At 50.1% G+C, this 22,161-nt stretch overlaps 8 protein-coding genes across 8 annotated transcripts; 2 read left to right on the plus strand and 6 right to left on the minus strand.

Annotated features, from left to right (window-relative positions):
• On the minus strand, positions 1-3,354 carry FOBCDRAFT_230764 (uncharacterized protein). The gene has a single exon (XM_031189530.3). The coding sequence runs from the start codon at positions 3,220-3,222 to the stop codon at positions 82-84; it is 3,141 nt and encodes a 1,046-aa protein (XP_031033515.2). The 5' UTR covers positions 3,223-3,354; the 3' UTR covers positions 1-81.
• Positions 3,355-4,159: 805 nt separating this feature from the next.
• FOBCDRAFT_189012 (uncharacterized protein) lies at positions 4,160-8,764 on the plus strand. The gene is made up of 2 exons (XM_031189531.3): positions 4,160-4,676; positions 4,727-8,764. The coding sequence occupies exons 1-2, from the start codon at positions 4,188-4,190 to the stop codon at positions 8,618-8,620; spliced, it is 4,383 nt and encodes a 1,460-aa protein (XP_031033516.2). The 5' UTR covers positions 4,160-4,187; the 3' UTR covers positions 8,621-8,764.
• FOBCDRAFT_230767 (uncharacterized protein) lies at positions 8,748-11,433 on the minus strand. Its single transcript, XM_031189532.3, has 2 exons — positions 10,036-11,433; positions 8,748-9,986 (listed from the first exon to the last, which is right to left on the minus strand). The coding sequence occupies exons 1-2, from the start codon at positions 11,379-11,381 to the stop codon at positions 8,918-8,920; spliced, it is 2,415 nt and encodes an 804-aa protein (XP_031033517.2). The 5' UTR covers positions 11,382-11,433; the 3' UTR covers positions 8,748-8,917.
• A 735-nt stretch (positions 11,434-12,168) lies between these two features.
• Positions 12,169-13,831, minus strand: FOBCDRAFT_322654 (uncharacterized protein; the record flags this gene model as incomplete). Its single annotated transcript, XM_059612088.1, has 4 exons — positions 13,659-13,831; positions 13,095-13,607; positions 12,750-13,042; positions 12,169-12,700 (listed from the first exon to the last, which is right to left on the minus strand). The coding sequence occupies exons 1-4, from the start codon at positions 13,728-13,730 to the stop codon at positions 12,169-12,171; spliced, it is 1,410 nt and encodes a 469-aa protein (XP_059465765.1). The 5' UTR covers positions 13,731-13,831.
• Positions 13,832-14,299: 468 nt separating this feature from the next.
• FOBCDRAFT_206045 (Alpha/Beta hydrolase protein) lies at positions 14,300-15,439 on the plus strand (the record flags this gene model as incomplete). The annotated part of the gene is made up of 2 exons (XM_031189534.2): positions 14,300-14,860; positions 14,918-15,439. 2 exons carry the CDS (start codon positions 14,300-14,302, stop codon positions 15,437-15,439), a joined length of 1,083 nt encoding a protein of 360 aa, XP_031033519.2.
• A 986-nt stretch (positions 15,440-16,425) lies between these two features.
• On the minus strand, positions 16,426-18,331 carry FOBCDRAFT_51045 (Alpha/Beta hydrolase protein). Its single transcript, XM_031189535.3, has 4 exons — positions 18,136-18,331; positions 17,882-18,085; positions 17,735-17,831; positions 16,426-17,682 (listed from the first exon to the last, which is right to left on the minus strand). The coding sequence occupies exons 1-4, from the start codon at positions 18,254-18,256 to the stop codon at positions 16,557-16,559; spliced, it is 1,548 nt and encodes a 515-aa protein (XP_031033520.2). The 5' UTR covers positions 18,257-18,331; the 3' UTR covers positions 16,426-16,556.
• Positions 18,332-19,101: 770 nt separating this feature from the next.
• FOBCDRAFT_51049 (uncharacterized protein) lies at positions 19,102-20,233 on the minus strand. Its single transcript, XM_031189536.3, has one exon. The coding sequence runs from the start codon at positions 20,176-20,178 to the stop codon at positions 19,261-19,263; it is 918 nt and encodes a 305-aa protein (XP_031033521.2). The 5' UTR covers positions 20,179-20,233; the 3' UTR covers positions 19,102-19,260.
• A 214-nt stretch (positions 20,234-20,447) lies between these two features.
• Positions 20,448-22,026, minus strand: FOBCDRAFT_252746 (uncharacterized protein; the record flags this gene model as incomplete). Its single annotated transcript, XM_059611008.1, has 4 exons — positions 20,448-20,720; positions 20,754-21,107; positions 21,152-21,466; positions 21,597-22,026. 4 exons carry the CDS (start codon positions 22,024-22,026, stop codon positions 20,602-20,604), a joined length of 1,218 nt encoding a protein of 405 aa, XP_059465766.1. The 3' UTR covers positions 20,448-20,601.
• Positions 22,027-22,161: the final 135 nt, after the last annotated feature.

The following is a 22,161-nucleotide window of genomic DNA, read 5'->3' on the forward strand; positions in this document are numbered from 1 at the left end:
TTTTAATCCAAACATAAAAGGTACTTAATTGAGATAGCTTCAGTAATGACCTAATATTGAATATGTACGAAATACCCCAGATTATTCCTTGCGCAGCATCCATGAATCCATAACATCGTTCGTAGTTAACACAGAAACTTCCTTACCATCAGCATTCTTACTCTTCTGCCACCTCCCATAAATCTCCTTCGTCTTAATTTCAACATCGTTTCCTACAACACCATTAACAGTCGCCCTCACCAGCATAAAACTAGCATCCAAGCCATTTGAAAATACAGCACCCCCTCCAGTTGTCCCACGAGGCTTCAAATGAACCACCAATTCAGCAGCCGACTCTTTCGTAGCCGCTCTATGTGTCGTAGCCGCGATCCACTGCTGTCGTGGCCCAATGGCGCGTACGGTAGGTAACGGCGCCAGATGGTCAAGAAGATGGGATGCATCTTCTCCAATGGGGATGGTGACTTCGATGGCAAATACTTCTGTTCCAGCTGGGAGATTATTGGGCGCAGTGCTGGCTTTGATAGAGAAGACGATGTGTTGAGGCGTGTTGGACTGCGCTGGTATGCTGCGGCCTGGGGAGTCTTGAGAAAAGGCCAGTTTTGAGAACCATGACTTGTTGGCTTCTATGTTCTCAGGCAAATGATTAATCGCCGGGTCGCGAGTATCTTCTTCAGGCACAGTCTGCTCAGGGAGGATACTTCGAGGCAGGCTCTCTTTGCCAGCCGTCACGTTGAAGGTGAGTGTCACACAGTGATCACTCTCCAGTAACTGCGTCGCGATGTACACTACTTTCGAGTCTGCTTTTGGCTTGGCCCAGACCCGCTCTTTGTTCTGATCAATGAAGTAGTCCATCATATTGACCAGGAGATGAGGAGTGAGGACACCGGTGTCGTGATTCCAGATGGGCTTGATGGGGAAACCCGAAGGACTGATGACGCCCGTTCTACTCCACTCGACTTTCTTTTCCACTTCAGCTTGTGGCAAAGCGTTTTTGAACTTGTCCGTCATCGTCAAGAATGGCTTCATCTCGCAGGTGAATTCCATAGAATCCTTCTTGACATCTCCCAAACTGTAGCGTTGTTGATGTGGCGGTAGCTTAAGCTGGACCTTGTAGTCTACCAACTTTTGTCCCTGGCCTCTTGCGACAAGGCAGAGGATCATGTCCTCGTTACGTGTTCGGTACGCGCAGCTCAGAGGAGTGGGGTCGTTTGAGCCTGGTAGCTTGGTAGTGATGTTCATCTCGAGATCGGGAAAAGACTCCACGATACCACTGCGGACGATGAAGCCCGAGCCACCGATTTGTACACGATCGGCTGGCGCCTTTCCCAGATACAAATTGAAAGCCCAGCGAATGAGATCGCGGACAGGATCACTACCTCCTCCCATTGTGTTGGCCAGACTCATCGCACCATCGACCAAAGCATCGATCCAAGTATCATCGACGAGAAAACAGTTGACGCTTTCTTTCTCAAGGACAGCTGGGTCTGGGAATAGATACGTCGCTGGGACTAGCTTTAGAGACATGAGATTGTCGATGAGCCAATTGAACACGAGACCCAACTGAGGAATTGAAGAAACGACGGGCTTAGCCTGGCATAGTTCCAGAGTCTTATCTTCAAGCCAGGGCTTGGCTGCACTTTCAAGATGTCTGCGCAGTTTCTCAAAGGTCATCACGCCTGGCGCTGCGGCCATGGATGTCGCTGGAGGAGAAGGGACTTGCCATCTTAGATCTCCATCTCTCGGCAGACCCTTCATCTTTGCCGCCACAGAGCCCTTGAAAAGCCCATCAAGTTTCGACAACGCGCTGGCAACAACGTCGTCCGCCTTGTGCATGAGTTTTGCAGCCTCATCCTCTGCCTCCTTAGACTTCGTGGCGGCTCCCTCATTCTCTGCGAACTTGGACTTGGTTACGGCTTTCATGCACAGCTTTCGACGGAGGTAGGCAATGGCCGTTGAAAACTTGGCGTCGCGACCTGCCAGTGTTCGACCCAGCTCCCAGGCCGTATTGTACGAGATGTCGAGAATTCTCGCTGACGTGTCAATGATTTGCAGGTCAGTTCCGTGTACACTTGACTTGATGCGCGCTTTGCGCGATGACTTAGGGGTAAGCGGTCCTCGGTACAGCGCCATGGATGATTCACCGGCAATGTCGCGATGACGGACGATAGTGTATCCCTCTGTGACCCTTCGACGGACCCATGCAGCCGACGGATCGTCTGGACTATTGGGATCTGTTGCCTTAAGCTTGATCGCCAGCGGGCGTATGCTTTTATCATCAGCGAGATTCTTGAACATCTCAAGAGAGTGATCTGCATTGTTCTTCTCCCAGGTGAATGTCCAGGAAAACAGAGAAACAAGTGCAACTGTTGCTGAGGCCTCACTCGCAGCTCTCCAGTCGATGCGACTGCCTAAGGTCTCAATTGAGACGATGTGCGCATATACTTTGACAGGCTCTCCACCTAGGGTATAAGGACGTGCTCGATGACCGATAAGCGTGCTGAGTTTGTTCGTAACATGACCGCTCTCGTCCTTGACACCGCTATCTGTCATGTACGTGAGGAGTTTATAGCGGTCCAACTCCGGCCCAGCTTGTTGTACCGTCTTGCCTGTTGAGTCTTGACGCTCAAAATACATCTTGAAAGCACTGCTCTTGACAAACAGGAAATCAGCAGTAGTAGGTGATCCATCACTTTTGACCGGAACATCAGCGTCGGAATAGTTCTCCTTGTGACACCACTTTGAGCGATTGCTGTTAAAAAGACTCAAAGGAAGTGTAAAAGATCTAGTACCCGAGGGCTTCGCAGCGCTGGTCACCTCCGGAGGCACGCACAGATCCTCGTCTGTAAAGAGAAGCAAAGCAATCCATGGCGTTGGCGCAGTGCCTGGATCATACGTTTGCGACCGTTCCCAAGGTGTAGCTCCTTTGAGAACGACATGAGGAAGCGTCGTTGCACTCACGGTGCGCAAGTTTGGCGGATAGAATGAGTGAACGAGGTCTGGTGCTATGGCATACGGTTGACATGCCTTGACTGTGACGGGTTGTGTCGATACCAGCTTCTCAGTGTCGTCGCCTGCTTTGACATCTTGAGTCGTGATGATCTCGTATTCTCCCGGAGGCATGGGAGGGATCTCATATGCGTAGAGACGAGCTTTTGCGTCGGCATTGTCGTAAGCAGTTGAACTGCTGGACGATGCCGTCGCGATTGGCTTCGTATTAGACATACTGCCGGTTCACCTGAGAAAGATGGTGATGGTACAAATGGCAGTAAAATGTTCAATCAAGGCCCGTTGGCCAGGCTCAACTGCAGAATCGATTGAGGTGCCTCTGATAGAGAATGAGTATGAAGGCTTCACGACACAGGGCATCGAGAGCTTACACGAAGCAGACGTCTCAATGGCAATCAACTTCTCCATGGTGCCAATCTCGCCAAGGAATGTGTAATTCTTGATAGACGATTTGTGTCTAGACTCAAGCCCATGTTTCACTGCATCTATACCCCTGCCAAGCGGAACATAGCTGAGATTCTCAGAACGTGAGACCTGCATCAAAACTATCGAAATAGTAAATCACGCGCCTGGGGAACTTGCCCGTTTAGAACCTCAGCGGATACGGCGTTCCCGTTTCGGTTGAGCAACACTCTTGTCGGAGGCAAATCGATGCATACGCCCTCAGCTAGTGATTGGAGCTAGGCGTTTCTTAGCGAGCGTCCCAGCTCCCGGGCCGCTAGTGGCCGTTCAGCCAGCCGCTATAAGAGGAAATAGGGAGACGCTAACCAGGCATTTGGTGGTGTGTGCCGTTCTTCCCATAGGCCTCTGGGGGGAAATGTTCCGTCGAGGAGGAGAAGTACACCGTGTGTTACGCACTGTTCAATGACTTGGGGACTAGACCCTGAAAGAGTGGTTGGTAATTGGGACTCGGCCTGTGTGTCTCGGTCGCGTATCGTAAGCTGAATGAACCCTAGCTACAGTAGCATCTTACGAGAATTGCTTCCGTGCTATTAGATACTAGCGATGGCTAGAACAGGCAGGGTATCTTGTGCTGCGCATCGGATTGCCAGTGAGGTATGTAGAAGCACAAGGTCGAATTCTCGCAAGTTAGTTGATCATAGCGGCCATCTTCACTATCACCAACATACGACCAAATCACTACACCTTCTCCATCAAGTTCGTTGACGCATACTTCCACAATGACAACGGTGATGGCTTCTAAATCTGCAGCAATCGACCCAGCAGATGTGTCGGAAGATGAGCAAGAAACTCCAATTTACTTGGAGACACCATCTGCTCCCAAACCACAAAAGCCCATCAAGAAGGCCACAGACATTGATTGCTGGTCCATGAACCTCGATGCCTTCATTCTCAATAAGCACATCTTCAACAAAGAGCACTTTATCGCGCCACTAAACAGACCCGACAATTCGTCATTTCTGTCTGGGGAGTTCTCAGCGCCAGATGCGATCCCCAATGTTGACATTGACGGAGCGTATCCATGGTATTCAAACTCTCGAATTGCGGATATCACACAGACACCGCAAGTTGACGAGGAGGGTAAAGATATCTATGATCGCATGCTGCGTAATGAGAGATTGGGCGTCTATCTACATTGGACGCTGCCGCAGCATTTCCGCAATGGAAAAACAAAGGATACTGACGATGAAAAGGCTGGAGATGTCGCAGTAAGTGCACCACATTGCGGTACCAGAACAGCATGACTGATCAAAGAAAGCAAACACATATACCAGATCGTTGGATAGTCTTCAGATGCATCACAGAAGCCTCTGAAGCTGGCGCTCCCGCACTGGCGGCCTTCATCGTTGAAAGCAATCGCATCCGCCATTTTGGCGGTCACTTTGACCCTTCCACAGACGACACTTTTGATGTTGAGACGGAAGCTTCTCCGTTCATCGACAAGGATGTCTCAGTGGAAAAGCAGGTCGATGTGTTTATGGGCATGAGGCGCAAGTTCGACGATGATTGGAATGATCCCGATCCTAATGGCCTTTACCACTCGCCATTAACATTGCTGGACTCTGCAAACCCTCTGTTCGCAGACTTTCAGCATCACAACTCAAACATCTTCTCCATTCACGACGATGTCTCATGGAAAAACAGTGCGGGCCAGATTATCCGGCCTGCGTCTGCGACTATCTCGTACGCTGTATTTGGCTATCATTCAACGTTTCATTCGGAGCACGACGAGAAGAAGTCCATTACCCACGGCGCCATGTATAATGTAAGGTGGACCAGAGATGAAGCGCCTAAAAACTCTGAGGCGCTCAATATTGCGAGAAATGTCAGCGGCAGCCAGCCTATAGCTATAGGATCAGACTCGCTGGAAGCGCTTGAAGCATACCTTCATTCTTTACCAGAGGAGACGGTCCATGTGGAAAAGACAACAGCCAATCAGAGCCAGGAGCCCAAGCGCTGGAGCAACCATGACTGGATTGCGCTCATTGACGAGATGAAGATGGCAATCGGACAATCTGGCCAAGGTGGACTACTCGACTCCCACGTACCGCAGAACCTCAGAGCTGGTTTCAAGCCTACAGATGGAGGCAAAAAATGGCGCTTCAACAATGAGAATGTGTCTGCCAAGGGTAACGACCAGTCCGTTGATCCCAATAAGATGCAAGATTTGCATGTTCCTACCGAAAAGGAGATGCAAGCCTTGCTCAAAGCGGATAGATTCCAGGCATACATAGATGCTCTGGACCGTCAAGAAGGATATCTTCGCCATCGGCTCTTTTGTGAGTGGTGGAAGCGTCGTGCTCGCGTGACGGGAGGCAGATGGAGAGATCCTCTAGTTCGCGCAGAATGTAGCAGGAGAATTCAGGATGATCTTGCGGCTTTGAAGATTGTCAAAGAGTTGCGCCAGAGGTACAGTCAGGATAAAGTGCCTGCCGATCTGGAAAAGATGCATGCCACTGCTAGGTCGGAGTTCTTCAGCCGCACGTCTCCTTCTATCGTCATGGGAGGACTTGGTACAGCGTGGCCCTCAGAGTTCCTCGTCAAAGAGAACAATAAGGCTAGACCGCTGAGTTCGCTTCCGTTTACTGGCAAACAGGGAGCAGAACTGGTACAGCAATGGCTAAAGGAACTGGTGGGAGCCAAGTCAGGCGATGCGAATCACCAGCTGTGCATGGTCCACGGCATGAAGCTCTTCTTCCAGAACCCAGAACTGGTAGAGAAGATCGTCGATGCGCAAAAGTCAAACAATGGCCTCATGCGACTTCCAGCCTTGTTTGAGTCTCTTGACAGCCTCAACGCTCTCAACTACACGGCACCAGGCTGGGTCCGTGTTGGAGTTGATGCGTTGATGCAGGAGTGGGCATATGCCTTGAGCATCGGCGACCCAGAGGAGATGAAAGAGCCCAGGCCTGCTTACTACAACAAAGCCGACACTCACTGGAATGATACGCAGCCATGTCGCGTATTGTTTCTAGAGTGGGAGGTTGAGTACTACCATCTGCCTAAGCGATTCTGGACGCTGCAAAGGTTAAGTGATGGTACGGCCGACTATAGAATCGCGCCTGGCGTCAACATCTCTTCGTTTGACATGATGGATCTCCACAAACGTACTGTCTCAGGACGAAGTATTCTGCGTCCCAACGCCGAGTGGGCGATGACAACGCTGGCACAACAGCTGCTAGACAAAGTAGATGACGAGTCTCTCAAGAAGGCAGGCCTAGCAGGTGGAAAGAAGGAGATTCTTGCTCAGCTAGAGGAGTCCCTCAAGAGCCTCAATCTTGTATCCGGAAATCTTGATGGATTCACGGATCAGCTTCTCACTCTTCATGGAGGCATTCATGTATCGCCATACGAATCCGAGACGCATCCTCCGCGCAACGACAAAGAAAAATCTCTTCTCAAAGCGCTTCTTGAGTCAGAGAATGGCCACGATGTTACTCCATTCGGAGAAGACGTCTGCTCTATTGATAAGGCAGAGCGGGACTTTAAGCCTGTTACTCACGGCCAAGCACGCTTCACAAAGTTCAATATCGTCGACAAATTCGGCCAAGTCGTCTCACCAATCCACACACCAGACGTCATCAACAAGACCCAGCCTCTGTATCCCTGCCTCGGTCGCACAATTGCATGCCAACCGAATGAAGCAGAAGGCGGAGGCTTCGCCAACAGCGTTGAGCTAGACAAGGAGCACTGCTCACAATTCTTCCAGCTTGGTCATCGCATCAATCAAGACGCGCGACTCAACGTCCAGTTCGTCGTAAACTCGGCCGACGTCGACGCGCATCATGAGACAACGCAGTTTTTCCGTGGTGATTACGAGGCAGGTCGCGGTCAGAGACATCATGTTTGGCGCCCTACCACGGAGTACGAGGATCCTGTCTGGGGCTGGCTTATGCTTGACTTTCGCACAATGGGCATCCAAGTCTACAACGCCGCGGGTGAAAGTATGGGCGAAGCACTGGTACCGGACAACATCCATGGCAAAGCATATTGGCAGGTTCACTACGCCGAGGGCGACATGTCTGAAGCAGCGAATGAGTCCTCACAGCTCCAACAGCTGATGAAGCGCATGTCTGATGCCAAGTTCCTCGTTGGCCTATGGGCGATGCTTTCTGATGCGTGTCAGAATATTTACAATGATCCTTTGACTGGTGATGCGCAGATGCTCAACATGGTGGGCCGTCCGCTTGCGCTCGTCAACATTGGCATGAACCTTGAGCTTGCTACACCTGTCATGCAGTCGCAGAGCTACCAGGACTTGTTGAAGAAGGAGGAAATCAAGCTTGACGAGTACAAATTCGAGGTCCTTCTTGGTGACAAGTCAAATCTGCGCGATGGACTCATCGGCTACTTTCCTCCATCGCCAGAGCCATCTACGCCAGTCCAGCTCGCTCCCATCCCACAGCCTCAAGACCGCGTCAAAGACAAGGTCCCCGATGTCAATTGTGTCTACACCGAGTTCGGTTATCCAGGACGTAACATCGTCGCGGGTGATAACCAGAAACCAGACTCTTTCGCCTCGCCCAGCTCGAGCAAAGTCTACCTTTCACCTTTGCACGTTGATCCCTCCAAATGCACGCCTGATCCCGCGAAAGACTACGACGCAGCTGCAGCTTACCATCGCGGCATCTGGAATCATCCTTCAACCGTTGTTCTTGGTGCTATCGTCGACCCTTACCAACCCGTTCATATCGCCACGGGTATTCTGCCATCAACAACACTGAAGCTTCCCCAGTGGATCATTGACCAGACACTCAAGAAGCTACGCATCCTCTTGCGCGGTGGGCCTGTCCTCACAAGATCAGACCTTCCAGGTATCGACACCAGTCTCGATTCATGGAAGAAACCTATGAACCAGACCACCGCTGAGGCATGCATTCCCGCCCTTACCGACAAGGGAGAGTGGTCATGGCTACAGCCTAACCTTTCGGCGTATACCGTACCTGGAGATGATGATGAGTACTTACCCCAATTCGTGCCGTACAACTTGAAACCAGCGCCTTCAGACTACCCTCTGGAAATGGGTCCGCATACAGTGTTGGAAGGTTTTTACAAGTTCGAACTATCTCAGATGAAGCCAAAGGCGGAGCTGAGGCCTGGTAATCCAGCGGATGGTGGTGACGCAAAGCAACAGAAGGAAATGAAGAAGTAATTGAGACGTGGTGTAAGGCGAAATGTGATCGCCTAGTTACGGTTTTCTTCACCTGTACATACATGTCTGTCTGCCTATCTGGTGCTAGTCTTTGCTTGCGTAGTTTCTCTTGATGCAATACCACAGTGCTTATTCTGAATCTCGTAGAGATAGCTCTGACTCGACTACCTTAGATCTGACCGTGAGTATGCCGAGTGTTACTTGTCACGATCAACGCGTAATGAATCTTTGCTGCGTAACTCGTTCTTCAGAGGTTCATAAATCTGTATGCCATTGTGACGTCCGTCACTCTATATCTCATCGCTTGAGCCCATGCCTCTGAAACCAACTCTGATGATGCTCCTCCTCCCACCTCTTCTCCGCCCTTCTCAACGTCGCCGAAACATCCCAGAAATCCCTCCTCTGCGCTACATCCCTCGCCGTCCTACCCTTATTATCTTTAATCGTCGGATCCGCCTTCCAATCCCTCAACACCCTAATAACCTCCCTCTTCTCATCATCACCATCCTCCGCCACACTAGCAGCATAGTGCAACGGCGTACGTCCATCCGTTGTACGAGCGTTAGGATCAGCGTGAGCGTCATCTACCAGTAGTTCTACAAGTGCCGCGGATGCGTAGCGCGCTGCGAGGTGGAGGGGTGTGCGGCCCCCGTTGGCGCGCGCGTTTGGGTTGGCGGAGGAGTCGAGGAGGAGCATTGCTATTGCGAGGTGGTCGCGTTCAGCGGCGAGGTGGAGGGGTGTGAAGCCGTTTTGATCGCGGGTTGAGGGGGAGGCGTGGCGGAGGGCGTTGGTGCAGGCTTGGATATCGCCACTCCATGCGGCGTCGAGGAGAAGTTCTTCGGGGTTTTCTGCAGGTGCTGGTGGCTTTGGGGGTTTGGCTTCAACTGGAGTGGGTTGCGCGGGCTTGATGCCTGTGGGTTCTTCTTTCTTCAATGGCACCTCTGTTGGCTTTGCAGGTTCGGCCTTGGGTGATGGTGTTGGAAGATCGGCCAGGTCATCGTCAACCTTGAGCTTCACACCCTTAGGAGACTCTGGAGTAGCTTGATCCGTAGTATCCTGAGCCTCAGGTCTACCGCCGCCCTTCTCAGGCTCTTCGGGCTTCTCGTCCGGCGCAGCGTCTTTCGTAGTCTCAATTTTGGGTTCAGTTGAGACATCAGAGGGTGTCGACCTTGCAATATCTTCATCAACCGACTTCCGATATCGTCCCACGGGAGGAGGATCAAGGTCAATTGATCCCGCCCTTGACTTTGTCTGCGGCTGCGCTGTACTCGACCGTCGCGCATCGGGAGAACTCGAAGACTGCCCAGGGGCAGGCGGTGGTACAGGATTGTCGAAGCCGGGTGGAGCGGGCTTCATTAGAGCACGTCTGGACTTGGGGTCAGCTGAGCACCTGTGGGAGGGGGCTTGCGACTTACGAGTAAATGTTGACCATGAGTTTGCTAAGAGCAGCCAATTGCTTCTCCAGCTCGCCATCAGCCAACTTGATCTTCTCCTCCCACTCATCCTTATACTTGTAAGAGTTATAAAACTCCTCAAGGCCACCAAACATCGTCCCTTCTAACCCATCACTGCTAATCTCTTGAAGGAGCTTCGTCATTTCGTCCAGTGCGGCTGTCGCATTCCTGATCGCTTCATCAATCTGCTTCCGCATGGGCTTCGCATCATCTCCCTCAATGATGTCAGGTCGTGCTTCCAATGTATTCTGAATCTGAGTGATGGTGTCTCTTGCTGTTGTCGCCTTGGCTGATAGTTCATGGATCTCCTCGGGAGTTTTTTGTAGCTTCATGAACCAATCTGTCCATTCTTTGGCCGTGTCGGCGTGCTTACCCAGCGCTTCGATGCCAGCGTAGGCAGCGACGGCTTGAGGGAAATGTTTCATGAAGTCAAAGCCCTTCTTCTTAGGCTCCTTCTCAACAGGCTTCTCGGCCGGTTTGGCTTCCTGTTGCTCTGGAGACTTGACAGAGTGCCTTCGAGAGGAAGGCTGTGAATTCCCAGCACCGGAATAGCTTGGTCTTCTGCCGTTACTCACCGTTTCATGCCTTTCATGAGAACGAAGTGGTGAATCTCCCCTTGATCGAGGTCGTCCTCGTAGCATGTCTGCAGCCAAGTGAGGTGCTGGCCTGTACACTGACGGCGGCGATCTCTTCCCAGCTCCAAGAGGACGCCTTGGTGACGGCGGCGGCTCATAGGATGGACGTCTTCTCGGATCTGGTCGTGAGCTGTCCGTCGGGTAAGACCTCATAGGCGGACGTGCGACCGCAGGCTTTGGAGAGTGCGGGAACGGTGGTGTTTCAGTTCCATGAGGTCGAGGCTTTTGACGACGTTCTGGAGTCGGAGATCTGCGACGGGATGTAGGCCTACTCTCATCTTCCGACATCCAGTCCGAATCTCTCGTCATGCGCCGTCTCAGCGCTCGCTGCACAGGTGCCGGTGGAGGCGGTCTCGCTTGAGGCGACACAGACCTGAAGCCTGAGTCCCGACGCCTTGGTCGCTCATAGTAAGATTGTCTTGGACTCGATGAAGGGGGATACCGTGGACGCCGACTTTCGGCTTCATAAGATCTTGATCTTTGTGCAGCGCCTACACCCGGTGGAGGTCTCAACGGTCCCTCATTTTTTATCGTTGGTGGTGGATGACTTGGCGGGGGTCTTGAGTAAGACGCGCTCGGCGTTCTAAGAGGCGGTCTTTTCGGCGCAGGCGCTGGTGCAGGCTGAGGTTTCGGTCTCGTAGACGACCTCAGTGATGGAGCTTTCTTTGGCATTTTGCTCACAATACACAATTAAAGTGCCAAATCTCATTTGCACTTTACAAATATCGCTCAGGCACGGGCTTCTTCTTAAGAAGATGCAGATAAGCTAGCAACGGATAATTCGCAAGATAAAACAGGCCCCAGGGACGGCATGACGCCATGGCATGCATGTCACAGGCCCTGTAGAAATCCGGGGCATAGAATTAATTGGCTCTGAAACGAAAGACAGGGTGAGCAGTGTGACGTGTCTGCTGATCCACCCTAGACCGGGAGATGATCAGAGACCCTTTTTGAGCGGGCCGTGACGGGGGACCAAGGTAGATGGACTAGGAGTCGATGTACAATTATATCATGCTATTCTTTACGAGAATATGGTTGGATTATTTGACTGTAACTATTTCAGCAGGGATATTTTAGGGCCTTGATCTGGAGATCTTGCAGATGCAGTGTAGCTCTTGATGCAAGAAACGAATCTGAAGACGTCTGTGGCTGTGTTTGCTTGCCTGTCGCATGATGGATGGCCTCATTCACTTTGGTTGTGTTGCCTGCCGCTGGGTTATATCACATGATGCGCCAGTTAAAACTGTGCGATTGATGCCTAATCCTGGTGAGATAAAGTTAGTCATGTAGGACGACTGTCAGCTGCCAAGATCACAATCCCGGTACACGAATAGACTTATTCTAGGCAGGAGATCGTCTGAGGCATATTTTCGCAAAAGTGTAACAACTGTGGAGAGCCTGTTCTATTGTTGCTATAATTAATATTGTGAACCTCATCAAGAAAGATGGGGGCGGGGAGCTATATCGGGGGACTCATCCGAGCCCATACACCCATCAAGTCAGCCCTAAAAGCCGCTGCAACAGGAAATGTCCTCTCAACCACCAGCAAGTTCTGCATGATACAATCCTGCTGCCAACCCTGCCAAGACCGTGCACCAGCAACCCGCAGTGGAAAGAGCACCAATAACGGAGAGATGGAAGAATTATGCAAAACACTATTCGTATGCGTCAATATGTTGATCACATGCATCTGTATCTCTTCTTCACTCAAGTTGGGCGCCACAATCCCCATGTCTTGCCAATATGGAATTTCATAGTCGAAAACTCCGGAGAGGTAGATACTTGTTGCCGCGAAGAATGCTTTGGTCAAGGATGAGAAGCTCCCATTTGTGTTCTCAGCAGTCAGCTGTTTTGAGGGTACGCCTTTGGCTTCCCAGTCGATGAGAGCTTGCCTTAGCCGGAAGCCTTCTTGAGCAACATCAAAAGCTTCGTCGAGATGTTTTGGGAGATTAACATCATCTGCGTCCGAGTAGTAGATAACGTCCTTCGCCCTAAGTTAAATAATTAAAACCATGTCATTTAGCTGTAGGAAGTACTTACCGAACACGCAGGGTTGAGCATGAGACGATGATATCCAAAAGTTCATCCAATAAATCTGCGTTGCCTTGCTCCTTGGCCCTCATCTCCCGAATGAGACATCTCCAATCTGCTTTTGCAAGAAATGTTGGCTCATTGAATATTATAGCTCGACAGACTTCGAATATTCTTATTTCAGTGAAAAAGCGCTGTCCATGACCTGATTGGCATGATGTTGGGCCAGCAGCGACAAGAGCCTTGGATGTGCCGTGGACTAGATGTTGTATCCATCCTTCGCCAGTCGCATCAGTCATAAGCTGCCAAAAGTTAGCCTACAACCATGCCAGCGTGTTTTGAAGCACGACTCACCTCAAATAGCCCCAACAGATGTGTAGTCCACAAGATGCGATGCCGGGCACTGGGCTCCTGGTCAAACTTCTCCAGAGCGTTTCTCAAACCCAAAACAGACTTTGAGTAGTGATGAACAGCCAAATTGTAGGTCTTGCTTGGGTCAATACCCTCTAATGCGTTCAGTTTGACAGCTTGCATTGCCCCCAATGACAGAACAGCATCGTGGAGGAACGTCCCTGACGCTTGATCTTTCATCAAGCTAATAACATCATTGGAGATATCCGTCTTTGGATTACAATTGTTCCGCCTCAAAAACGTGTCGAAGTAGTGAGAAAGATAGTAGATCTGATCACCTGTAGGGTTGAGATCCAGCCGGGGAGACTGGCTTTTGCAGGTAACAGCTGAAACCCTTGTAACCACCTTTTTGCCAGATTCATCCTGGTTGATCCAGATCTGCTTAGGCTTCTGCTGCTCAAAAGTACACTCAACCCTCCTTCTCACACAATTGCTGCACGGAACACTTCCAGAACACTACATCACAAGGATTAGCCATGTACGATGACGAATCTTCTCGGTACTTGCCTTAAGATGGCTTGCAGCACATGCAAGGCACCGCGATCGTTTCTTGCGTCTATCGAATGGTCCAACCGGCATTTTCACAATATTCCTTGTTGCGTGCGATGTGAAGGATGGTGACTCGACTGGGGGAGCCTGGGTTTATACTCAAAGTGGTATCGATTGAGCGAGATGAGCTTGGCATGTCGCGATACCCTTTTTGGAAACGATTGGGCGACGCTAGTGCTCTGATGCGGGATTGAGCCAATCATGTTGTTAGCTTGACGGGGAGCTGAACTTCAACTTCGTCAACGAGTAAGCTTGGGCAGAAAACGGTTCTTGGCAAATGGGGCTTTTGGAGAAGAGAAATGTCAATTCGCTTGAACTTAACTAGATTGAGCATGGTAGAGGCTGTGTTTCTGGAATGATTATGGAAGATCCCACGAGTTTGGGTTTGAGCCTTACCGACAATGTAACGAATCCTGCGAGCTTTGGCATCTAGTACGAAAACTTCGATGCTACTTCATGATGAATATCTTTTCATCTGATTATAAGATGCCTTTCCATCCCTCTCATTGCGATCTCTCTCAACAACCTCACCGACCATCTAAATTCACATTACCTTCTTTCATTCACTACAACTAAGTTATTTACTCGACAACTTCACTATGCAGTTCTCTCTTCTCTTTCTCTCCCTTGTCGGGGCCGGAAATGCCATCCTTCTCCCCAAGCCAAGCGGCCCATACGGTACTGCCCTTCGCATCGAAGGCATGACCGATAAAAGCCGCATCGACCCTTATGACCCTAAAAAAGGTCATAGACAAGTCCTAGCCTCAATCTTCTGGCCCATCGATTCAGCATCTTGCTTAAACAAGGTCGTCCCATACATGCCGCCCGCTACAGCCAAAGCATACGGACAGCAGGTAGCGCAGTTGGGTCTATCGAACGATACCTTTTCAGCTCTCGAGTTCCAGGTCTGCAAGACTCCTGTTTCTCAAAAGGGATGTGCAAGCGAGAAGAAGTCGTTTCCTGTCGCTGTCTTCTCGCCTGGTGCTGGCAACTCTAGGTTGATATACAGCCTCATGGCTCGCTCGCTCGCTAGTTATGGAAACATTGTGGTTCTGATTGATCATCCCTACGATCCTCCCGTTGTTGAGTTTCCTGATGGAAAGATCATCAAGGGAGGAAACATCCCCGATGACGCGAAATCTAATCAGCAGCTGGGTTCGGTATGTATATCTATATCGTCTCGTATCGCACAAGGAACTTACTAACTCTCTTCGTAGGTTAAGGCAAAAGATATCTCCTTCACCATCTCAGAGCTTCAACGTCCCTCTTTCCAAAAGAAGGTCTTCAAGGGTCTTCCAGGCTCAATCGACAACAAGAAGATCGTGGCTGTCGGTCATTCTCTCGGTGGCGCCAGCGCAGCTATAGCAATGCTATCAGACAACAGAATCCGCGGCGGTATGGACATGGACGGCCAGATCTTCGAACCAGCTCTCAGCAAAGGCCTCGACAAGCCATTCTTCCTTATTGGTCGTCCTAACCACAGCGAGGAAGACACTACCTGGAAGAAGTTCTACGCCAAGCTCCGAGGACCTAAGAAGGAAATTGCCGTCAAGGATACTGTTCATGGATCATTCACTGATTACCCTCAGCTCCTCAAGGCTCTCGATCTGCCAGAGGCTGTTATGAAGGCGGCGGCGCAACTTGTTGGAACTGCCGAGCCTTCATATCTTCAGAAATTCCTTTCCAAGACTGTCGTGGACTATATGAAGATTTCATTTGCTTATAAGGGCAAGAACTAGATATGCGATCGCTTCCCTGGGTTCATCTTGAAGGGAATGTATACATCATTAGGGCGCGATGGCATTAATTACACCTTTATACCGCTTGTCTATTTTTCATTTCATGTGTTCACCTTTAATTATAGATTTCATAGATACATACTCAATTATAGAACCAGAGCATAGTTATTCATCTTCACCCCATTGTAAAGAGACATCAATGCTTCTTAGTTCCCAAATCCCAATCTTGACCTGAGTCTTGCATCTGCAAACTATGCCATCTGAGGTACCACCGCCTCAACTCACCCTAGTATACCGTGTAGTCGGGACTCGAACTAAATAGCGCCAAGCCTCTACTATTATACTACGATTAAAGACGTTTAAAGTCTCTCAGCTGCGCCACCGTTGTTAGTCCTGGCATGAAGGCTGAACATCGCCACTTTACGACTTTACGCGTCTAAGCGGTAAAGTCACTCCACGTTCCTGTGCAACCGTTGGTGCAAATGACATCCCCACTACATACTTCTTGTCCAATTGAATGACGTCTTGCGTATTAGCATTCTGGAGAAATATCCTAAGATGACATTCAAGGACTTTTAGCCAGACCTGTGACGGCAGCTGGGAACAAGAGCCCACTCACAACTGTCAACGCTAGAACTAATGAGTGCCAAGCCGGGACCGTCACAACATAACCCTAAGACTAAGAGACTCCCAGCTACGCCATCGCCATTAGTCTTGGCATCAAGGCTCAATATTATTGATTAAGGTGTCAGCGGCGGGCCCTATTATACTTAAGCTTTATTGTCTCTCCAACCGCACCAAGTGTCTGTGGCTCCCATGTGAGGAGATGGGAGGGCTGTCAAGGTATTTGCTCAGCAGCGGCCGCTGGTAGCGCAAGTCAGTAACCAGTATTTTTCCTTTAAGGCTCATAGATTGTTGCTCGTGGCGTCGGTCAAGGCTATTCTGATGGTCTGAACAAGAAGATAGACAGACTTCTGACTGACGTGAATGAAAGGTGAGAGATGGTTGATAACCTCGAGGCATAAAATCAGGACATGGCATAACCTAGACCTATAATGACAACAGTTCATACATTCAGTCAGCTTTTCTACATTATATCCCCCAAATATCGAAATATTTAGTACGGCCACTTGAAAGAAGTGGAAATATTAACAGAAAAGGGTTCCGCATCCGTAAGCGACTTCACTCGTCCAAGCATATGCTCCAACTGTCTAAACGCCGCAGGCGGCGCATACTGAGGAACCATATGTCCACTAGTTTTAACCGTCGCCAACGTGAATCCTCGCTCGGAGTGGACGGATCCCTGAACACTACCACCGGCCCAGTTCTCAACATTGCTCTCAGTGTTGTTAATAACCGGAACAACAAACTCTGCACTCGGTGCAGTTTGGAAACCCTGCTTGCCATTCCACTTGAGACCCTGAACGGCTAAAGCTGTTGTGTTGGAAGTGATGATATAATCAGCCATACCAGATCCAATCATGACGTTATTGGTCTTCTCGACAAGAGTTTGGAACTTCTTCTCGTGCTCGGCGGGATCGTATCTGTCATCATCGCCGACGAAGACTGGGCCTGAGCACGATGCCCATTCTTTAGGTGCAGCTGGGGCGTGGATTGCCTTGCGGACCCCAGGGATGTTGAAGAAGAGTGTTGCGCCGGGAGGAGTGTACTGAACCGACGGAAAGCCCAGGACGTCCCAAAGAACCGGGCAAGTATCTTGGACGTGGTAGACGTTGAAGCAAGGGTTGATAACAGTGTTAATCTCCTCAAAATGAGCAGTGATGTCGCATCCCTTTACCTGAACAGGCTTCCAAGGCGCCGGAGGAGGAGGATACGTAAGATGAGCGTCACGATACGTATCCAATCCGCACTTCTCATTATCGTTATCAAGAATCTTCTTATTCTTATCCGGAATCGCAAAGACACTCTCCCAATGCCTAAAGAAACCTGGGAACGCAGCATGGTCGAGATGCAACTTATCAGCATACGGCATGACAGGATCATAGTAAAGAGCGCCTTTGACGTTGTAGTACGTCTTGTCCTTCTTGTCGAGCATAGCAGCGCCGACGTAGGGGACATAGACACCAGCGTAGCTTTCGCCAGTGACGTAAAGCTTTTTGCCTTGGAGGCCGAATGTATCGACGAGGTTCTTCCACCATTCGACGAATTGGGCTGCTGTTTCGGTGTTGTTCTTTGCTGTGACGTGACCGGTTGAGAAGCCGGTGCCAATGGGATATTCAACCCTTAACTCATTGTCAGCGTGTTGTAATACCTTCGTGATGGGTAGAATCATACCAGATGACGTTGGCGAGCTTATGCCATGACCAAGCATTTGGCACGGGTTTGTAAGTTCCATATTTCCACGAAAACGGACCATTCTCTTGTGTAAGACCTAACAATGGCGTCAGTCTCGAGCCATTCAGAGCGGCCGTGTCACAATACCTTCTAGAGAGGAACAACCAGGACCTCCGTTGAACCAAATCACGACATCGTCCTTTCCAGCTGGGTTAACAGTTGGGAAGAACCAATAAAAGAACTTGGGATCTTTGGAACCAGTCTTCTTCCAGTCAACGGGGATTTGACCAGCATAGCTTTCACCGATATCGAATGAGACTTCAGGAATACCAGTTGAAGGAACGTAATAAGCTAGCAAGAAGGTTAGTCTTGGGAGTCAAAGCCATGGCGTATCAACTCACGAGAAGTCTTCTTATTGTAGTACTGAGCATGTGCAGGCTTGGAAGTACGCGGATGAATAACCGAAGCATTCGTCAAGGCAACGAAGCCCAAGACTGACAAAAGAGCTGTTTTCAAAGCCATCTTGAAGTACAAGAATCTTTTACAGTCAAGAAAAAGCCCGGGACTCCCAGACAAAACAGGCAGCACAGTTCATATTTATACCAGAGTCATACATAATAATTCCCCGTAACATAGCCCGACGATCAGAGGAACTTTTGCCAAGATAAAGTCCTACTCACCAGGGTATACAGCGTAACGCAACACAGTAAACAAGCGAGCACGGAAGTTCGGCATGAATACTTATCTGTGCCTTCCTAATGCAGCTATTTGCGGGGTTCGTGATATCAGCATCGTGGTATGATAAGTTGTTCGTGTCGATCGGTGGGCGGGAGTTTCCTATTGGCTGGGCCGTTTGACAAAAGTTCGATGGAGGGCATTGACCAATTGATTGAGGTTGAGGCTTCGCTTAGCGTTCGTAGAAGGAGTGAGGAGACGGTTCTGAAGGTTCGAGAATGAGACTTTGGTGTGTGATAGACTTTGAAAGATCAGATGTTTAAAACGTCAGACGGAGGGTGGGACAGTGTTGCATTCCGGCGTAAACTTAAAGAAAGGCCCTTTGGGAACTATTCGCGGATTAAGCTGGATTGCTCGCCATGAGGCGTAGGAGTATTGAGTTGGTGTAAACCCTATGAATATCTTGGCTGGCAGGAGCATAGTGTCTTCGTCGTCAACATTATGGTTTTATCCTCATCCCACTAGGTCAGCCATTGTTAAAAGTCTGATCGTTGAACCAGATTCCAAAGTCTCGATCGATGGACTTCGGCACATGTGGCTACTCTACTCTTGGATAATCCTTCTGTTGGTTTCTCAGGTATATGCCTTGAAGCCCAGAACCTAGCCTCCTATACCGAGTATTGTTTCGCTAAATTTATATATATATGGCATAGATAATATGCTCCCGGCACTTCTGCTTTTTGTTGTCTATGCTGATGTATGTTGAATATCAGGCTCTCTGTATATGCAAAGACCTTATATATATCCCAAGTCATGAACCCAACCGAAACTCCAGTAATTCAACCCAAATATCATGACTTACTCATCTCCTCACGAAGCTGTTTCTGAAACTCATACTTCCTCTCCCTCCTATCATTCTCCCTCCTTCTAAACTCATCCCTCCTCCTCCTCTCCCCAAGTGTACTCCCCAAACTTGGATCAGGACTCTCCCAATCAAGCGGCACCTCCTGGAAAATAATCGGCGTCCAAACCGGCAGAAGCCTCATCCCAATCTCACTCCCCGAAGGCGGAAGTATCTTCCACGTCTCATCCGTCTGAATATCTCGTCGTTCAACGGGTATGAAAGCCGCTGGCTCAGGTGGATTGAGCTTTAGATATGAGACTTTTCTATCGCGATCAGAGCGCCATTCTCGATATTCAATCTCTGCATGTGCAGCTTGCTCGTCGCTTAATTCAAGAACATATGCTTCTTCTTCTTCTTCTAAAAGCGGCGGTTGTGATTGCGTCGCGTATTTCGGCTCCCATTCTCGAAGCTTGGTGTGGCATTTTTCCAGCGCTGACCAATGCCTTTCGAGAGCTTTCGCGCGACTGTGAATATCGTGAGGTTCGTCGGGAATAGGCGCCCTTCGCCCACCTCTTCTCGCAATAGCACCAATCGTATCCCTTATATCTGTCTCCCTCAGAACCAACCACGTTAAATCGCGCCTCGTTTCCAAACTGCGCAGTAATTTCGAGCAAAAGTGATAATCATCACCCGGCAACGACGTGGGAACAAGAGTGTCGCGGAGAACACGATCAATGTAGCGCACTTCGCACAGCGTGTTCTCAAGCCTCGCGTCTTTGGGAATGTCCCTAAAGGGGTTGCAGCGCTCGATAAAAGCGCTCCCCACACGGGCGTTGGAGTCGCTGAGGGGTTTAAGGTTGATTATCCCGGTGATTGGGGAGCTGCGGGCCTTGAAGGCGTTGAGAAAGCCTCGAATTGCACTCATGATGCATTTTCTGGCCGGACTGAGGGGGGTTAAAAGAGGGAATGATATTTTGAGGAACAGGTGAAAGAGGGAAAATTCTTGTTTTTAAAACCCCCAAACTTGAGAAAAGCTGGGCGCTGCGAGTGATCCTTGTCCCTCCCGTGTTGCTCCGCTTGGCCGTCTCACAGTGAGGCCTTTCGCTGACATTCGGACAATGCCGTGTGCTTTGACCAGTTCAGCACGACAGATAGAAGCGGTGTATTAAAAGTTTTCACAATTAACAAAGACACTTATTATAACTAGCTTCTTTTCCGAAAATATTAAAAACCGCAATATTCTGTGCAAAAGTCTCAACTCCAACATCTCAAAAATCTTCAGTGATCGGCGTCACATGTAACCAATTCGTCCTCTCACCCGCGGGAACCTACCCCAAGCGAATCAAGCTCATCGCCACCGCGCCCGATTCTCCTCTTCGTACAAATCATAGGAATACCCGTTCCATTCATCCTGCAGAGTGCGAGCATCAATGCTACTGCGCGTTCCTTGACCAGGCAATCGACGAGCTTGGAATGATAGAGACTAGTGGCCCAACCAACCCTCAATGCGACCGTTGCCAAGAAACTCCATCCAACCTTCGTTGTTATCCCCATAAATTACAGGTCCCTGATCTTCACGACCCCGCCATTTGAACCAGACGCGATCATGCGATGAGCGCATGGGACGTTCTTCAAAGAGGAGTACACCTTCGTAGACACCGAGGTTAAATCTTCCCCAGAGTCTGTTGCCAGAAATTGTGAGGGTCAATTGGAACTCGTCAGGGTCAAAATCCCATTGCTCGCTCACATCGAGCGATTCAACTTCGTAGTCGCCATTTAAAAGGCCCAAAGGTGCAAGGCTGACCTCGTCGACGTCATCGCTGCTGTTATTCTCATCCGAGGAGTAATCCTGATCTGGAAATTCCGAGTATGGGGGTGGAGCATCATCGTAGCCGGACGGAGCGGGTATTCGTCCCCGGGCCGCAAAAGCGCCGCTGCGTCGAGCAGTCTGAGGCGTTGCGAATCTGGGTGCTTCGGGAGAAGGGTCTCTTGCTGTCTGTCGGCTCGGACCACCTGTTGACCATCGGGATGAGTTTCCTCGGCGGGCAGTTTGATTAGTTCGTGGCTGTTTTGTCGGTTCTGTTGCAGCGGTGCTTGCTCCTCGGCCAGCGGCTTGAGATGCACCGCCTCTAACACAGCGCGCAGTCTGGGGCTTTCGTGCCAGTGTCGGTGCGGGGCCCGTTTCAGGGTCCTTTGCCGCTGTCTTTGCCGTGCTTTTGGCGGGTGCCTTAGCTGGTGTTTTCGCTGGCGCTTTTGCCTTTGGTGTCACAGCCTTTGGTGCAACGGTCTTTGGCTTTTTGGCCGTCGCGTTGCTTTCATCGTCATTTGCTTTTCTCTTTGGACCCGGTGCAGAAGTTTTCTTCGTCTCAGTCTTCACAGGCGTCACTTGCGCAGCAGGTTTGCTCGCCGCACCCTTCTTCGCCTCACGATCGTTCTTTGTCCATTCTTTCTTCAGTTTGGTCTCAAGCTTGCTCACAGTAGCTGGCACCTTGAGGTTTCCCGCATTCGCCGCATCAAACAGTCGCATGCGCGCGACAGACTTGGTCTTGGATGGAGGGAGACCATAGTGAATAAGTTTGGCCTCAAACCAGTGTGCGGGGTGATATTTGTCGTTGCCAGACGTGAAATGCTCCTTGAGCTCGGTTGCTGTGGCGCGCCGATGACGGTTCTGGCCAGAGGATTGAGCGAAAAATACACCTTCGGCGAATGCGAAGCCATCCTCCGAGACAGGAGGAGCTCCAGGCCATGCACTGGCAGCATATGCTTTGGGCATGATGTCGCAAGTGGTTTGTGTCTGGCGTTTGTGATTTGAGGCCTGACAAGCGAGAGATGATGCTGTCTTCAGTGCCTCACGTGCCCAGTTTTATGCCGCCCCAATGCATATGTCTGTACTGACTTCATGCTACAG

The sequence above is a fragment of the Fusarium oxysporum genome, chromosome IX, assembly GCF_013085055.1.
Source record: "Fusarium oxysporum Fo47 chromosome IX, complete sequence".
NCBI classification, from domain to species: domain Eukaryota; kingdom Fungi; phylum Ascomycota; class Sordariomycetes; order Hypocreales; family Nectriaceae; genus Fusarium; species Fusarium oxysporum.